This window comes from Solanum lycopersicum, chromosome 1 (genome assembly GCF_036512215.1).
Source record: "Solanum lycopersicum chromosome 1, SLM_r2.1".
In the NCBI taxonomy this organism is placed as follows: domain Eukaryota; kingdom Viridiplantae; phylum Streptophyta; class Magnoliopsida; order Solanales; family Solanaceae; genus Solanum; species Solanum lycopersicum.
Window position 1 is genome coordinate 20,837,100 of NC_090800.1, and position 4,861 is coordinate 20,841,960.

The 4,861-nt window shown below is 41.5% G+C and overlaps 1 protein-coding gene across 1 annotated transcript; it reads right to left on the minus strand.

Moving 5' to 3' along the window:
* Positions 1-1,408: 1,408 nt before the first annotated feature.
* Positions 1,409-1,768, minus strand: LOC138341679 (uncharacterized mitochondrial protein AtMg00810-like). Its single transcript, XM_069293263.1, has one exon. It carries the CDS (start codon positions 1,766-1,768, stop codon positions 1,409-1,411), a length of 360 nt encoding a protein of 119 aa, XP_069149364.1.
* Between the last annotated feature and the right edge of the window lie 3,093 nt (positions 1,769-4,861).

Sequence of the window (4,861 nt, forward strand, 5' to 3'; positions counted from 1 at the left end):
ATTTTTTGTTAATTAAACTATCATTTGTGAGTTAATTGCTTTGCATGCCCATATTTTTTGTATTTCATATTGTAAAGTATCTATCTTTACAAAATTTTATTAATGAGTATTATATGCACTTTAAGGAGAAATTTGATTGAAGTATTGTATATGATACACTTTAACAAAGTCCATCCTTTAATATTTTTCTTTTTCCATCTCATTCAACTCTTTGAAATATTTTTGATGTGAAATAAGACTATTTTTGCCAAGCTTAATTTGAAAAATATGAAAGCAAAATATATGTCTATTAACATAGATTTATTGATCTTCATTGCAGAACATTTTAGTTATATAAGTTAGACCCATTTTTAATTTTTCATGTTCAAGAATATTTCATTAACATGAGCCTACAATCAAACATTTTGAGCTACTTGTACTTTCCTAATTCAACAATTAGATGTACATATTTCTGAAAAAGTCGTAAAAATGCATTGATGAAGCATCTAGAAGGTTCTTCAAACCAACAATTTAATGAAGAATGAATTTCCAAAAGGGCCAACAATATTTTTTTTCTGGTGTTTCAAATTTATTCTTCTCCTTCTATAAATTTTCTTAGAGTAACAAAGTAACAATAACAAAAAGTACTAAATATTTAATCGCTTACAAATAAATTTTTTCTAAGAAAATTATTATGTTGTTGTGGTGTACATTTTTAACGATCTTCTAACAATAGAATTATTAGATTCTATATTTTTCATGTACAAAAGAATATAAAAATTGATGCTTCATTGCTACATAAAAATATAACTCAATTTTAACAAGATAATTATATTAGCAAACGTATATTATGATAAATTATGTAAAGTGAAAGAATATGGATTGTATTGAAGTGTTCACCTAATAAGGAATACATGGGAGATATATATAGGGGATATAGGAAGGAGTACTAATCCTAATAGGACTAGGATTAAGGAGTACTAATCCTAATAGGACTAGGATTAGTACACAGTAAATACTAATATTATTTAATACTATTTAATTAATACTATCTATTATTATCCCCCCTGAAGCTGAGCTGAGCGGAGGCGAACGGAAGCTTAGAACTAAGGTAATCGTGCTGTCGGCTCGGGAAAGGCTTGGTGAGAATATCAGCAGGTTGTTATTCAGTGGGTACATACTGCACAGTCATGGTGCCAGCCTGAACTTCATCGCGAACAAAGAGACAATCGGTATCAACATGCTTCATTCTGGTGTGTAGGACGGAATTTTTGGCCACACAGATGGTTGATTTGTTGTCACAATAGAGAGCAGGAATGGTGTGAGTTGCACAGAGTTCGCGAAGAATATATGTGACCAACATGGTCTCAGCAGCAAGAAGAGCAAGGGTGCAGTATTCAGCTTCAGTCGAGGATCGAGAGACCTTGGGTTATTTTTTTGTACACCAAGAACTCAGGTTCAAACCCATAAAAACGAGAAACCCCGATGTAGATTTTCTGCCATTTTTATCATTTGCCCAATCTGAATCTGAGAAACCCCGAAGCTCCAAGTCCCTGGGTCGAATGAGTAAACCACGACCAACAGTGACAAAAATGTACATGAGAATGCATTTTAGACAATGATAATCATGTTCACTTGGTTGATGCATGCGCTGAGCAACTCGATTGACAGCAAATTGGATGTCAGGACGGGTAATGGCCAGATACTGTTGAGCCCCAATTAGGCTGCGGAAGTGGGTGATATCGGCAAAGGGGGTGTCGACTCCATTCGTAGACGAAGAGACTGCCATCGGTGTTGGTTGACAGGTGCATTTTTCCAGTCCAACTTTCTGCAACAGATCTCGAGCATATTTTGACTGATAAAGAAACAAGCCGCTGCCTGTCCGAGAAACCTCCATTCCTAGAAAATAATGTAACGGGCCAAGGTCCTTCCTTTTGAAGGTAGTATGCATAGCTTGAGTGACATCCTGAATGAGAGCTGCAGTAGAGCCTGTAATAATGATATCATCTACATAGACAAGAAGAATGACTATACCGTGTGCTAAATGTCGAGTAAACAGACTCGTGTCGTGTACGCAACACGTGAAGCCGAGTCCCGAGACGAACGTTTTCAGATGTGTGCACCAAGCACGGGGGGCTTGCTTCAGACCATATAGAGACTTCTGGGTTTGCAAACATGTTTAGGGAAGTGGGGATCAATATAGCCCGTTGGTTGCGTCATGTAGATAGTTTCATCAAGCATGCCATGAAGAAAAGCATTGGAAATTTCCAACTGATTGATGTGCCAATTATTGCGCATGGCGAGTGACAGTACCAGGCAAATGGTTTCCTGCCGAATAACAGGACTGAATGTCTCGGAGTAATCAAGCCCATACTCCTGATTATAGCCTTTAGCAACCAAACGAGCCTTGTACCTGGAAATACTGTCATCTGCATTGTGTTTAATTTTGTACACCCATTTACAGCCCACTGGGTGCCGCCCATGGGGCTTAGGTACAAGAACCGAAGTTTTCTGATCAGTCAAAGCCTTAAACTCGTCATCCATAGCATGACGCCAATATGAATTTTTTGAGGCAACAGAGTAGGTTGTTTGTTCACTATTGGGAAGGGGTGTATTTGGTAGTATGGTAGCCTGAAAGGTTTTGGGTTTAAAGATACCGTCTTTGCCACGGGTTAACATGGGATGAGTATTGGGGGGTGGCACGGGCGGTGGTGATTCGGGGGTGGCCAGGAAGGACCTAAAACGGATCGGGCTGGAGATGTTGTGGGTATGGGGTTGTTCGGGTTGGTTGTAAGTGTGGGTGGTGGTTGCTGGTGTATTGTGGGTGACGGTCGAAGGGGTGATGAGGGGTGGTTGGGTAGTGGGTGGAGGTGTGGGGGAAGGTGAGGGACCCTGTGAGTATGTTGAAAAAAGGGGAAGGACGCCAATGAATAATGTATTTAGGGAGGAGGAAATAGACTCGTAGGGAAACTCATTTTTAACAAATTTGACATGACAAGATATGTAGACTTTATGAGTTTGTGGGTCAAGACAGCGACAACCCTTGGAGGAAGGATGATAGCCCAAAAAAATACAAGGACGGGATCGGGGTTGTAATTTGTGAGTAATATGAGGGCATAGCCAAGGGTAGGCAAGACACCCAAAGACGCGGAGGTTTGTATAATTGGGAAGTTCTTGGTAAAAGAGTTTATAGGGTTATTTGTTGGAGAGGGTGTGACTGGGCATTCTGTTAATGAGGTAGTTAGTGGTGGCTAGAACTTCTACCCAAAAGGAGACTGGGAGATGAGATTGATGTAGAAGAGTAACCACCGTTTCAATGAGATGGTGATGCTTACGCTCAGCCACCCCATTCTGTTTGGGAGTGTATGCATAGGAGATTTAATGTATAATTCCCAGGGATTGCAGAAACTGCCAAAGATGTTGTTTACATATTTCTTTCCATTGTCACTTCGAAAAAGTTTAACATGAGAATTGAATTCTGTTTTGACAATTTTTTCAAAAGTGACAAAGGTGGTGTATGTATGTGATTTGTGTTTTAGTAGGTACAACCAAGTGTATTTTGTAAAATCATCCACAAAACAAATACAATAGCGAAAACCAACAAATGAAGGAGCAGCAGTAGGACCCCATAGGTCAGAATGAATAAGTTGAAAAGGTGCAGTTCTACGCTTCTCAGATAAAGTAAAAGGTAATTTATGAGTTTTAGCAATTGAACTGGAGTCACAGTTGTTTACATGAATGGAAGAAAAACCTAATTGAGACATTAAAGAATTTATTATTTGAGTAGACGGGTTACCCAGACGATTGTGCCACAACAGACTGTGGTCATCTGCCGAAAGAGCCACCGGAGCCACATGAACGCTTTCTTGAAACTGGGTGGGCAGACAAACTTGTGCTAGGAAGAACGTACAGACCATGCTCACAGGGGCCCTGAAAAATCACCCTCTTGGTAGTATTGTCTAGGATCTGAAAATCATTAGAGGTGAACAAGAGTGAGCAATTATAGTCTTTTGTTAATTGGTGAACTGAAAGGAGATTGGTTTTAATAGAAGGGACATGGGTAAGGTTACCTAGGTGAAAGATAGCGGTGGGGTTTTAATGTTACCCGTGGCAGTGTGAGAAATATAAAGGGACTCATCGTTGCGAAGAGCAATACCATTGGAGCCATGATATGGATTTGGACTGTTAAGCTTGGATAAATTAGAAGTAACGTGCATGTTGTCCCCAGTATCCAACAGCCATTCAGAAGAAGGGTCGACTTGAGATGCATAATTGGCACGGTTATCACTATTTTGGCTCTCCTCATACCGACACCAGCAATGAACAGCGTTGTGTCCTATTTTCTGACAGATTTGACAAGTTGGACGATCCCGCTAGTAAGTGCCCTTCCCGCCATTGGAAGATGACTACTCGCTGCTGCCGAAGGAGTGTAGGCTGTTGTTGCTGCCGTGCTGCTGACCGTCGTGCGGCGGACGACTGCCCTGCCGACCGCCGCGCCCGTGACCTCCGCTGTTTCTGCCGTAGCCGCCGTGGCTCCCCTGCTGGCCGTCACCATGCCCCCCGCGATAGTTCTGGCTTGCGGTGAGGGTGGTGGCCGGCTCCATAACAACGGCTTCTCGGAGAAAAAGTTTGCTCTCCAGATCCACGTTGATTTCTTAACTTTTTAGCCACGAGGAGAGAGTAGCCAGGCCAAGGGGCGTTGGACTGATGCGAACCGCCTGTTTAATGGAGAAGTAAGCTGATGGGAGCCCTGGAACGACGCACATGACGAGATCTTTTTCGGGAATGATTTCATTAACGGTGTCGAGGGCTGTGATGATGGTGGAGACCTCGTCTAAATACTCCGCCATAGTTTTCGTGCCTTTGGTAATTGTGTGGAGGC

Coding starts and splice junctions, on each gene's coding strand:
- LOC138341679 (XM_069293263.1), bottom strand. CDS start 1,768: ATGGCAGTCTCTTCGTCTACGAATGGAGTCGACACCCCCTTTGCCGAT.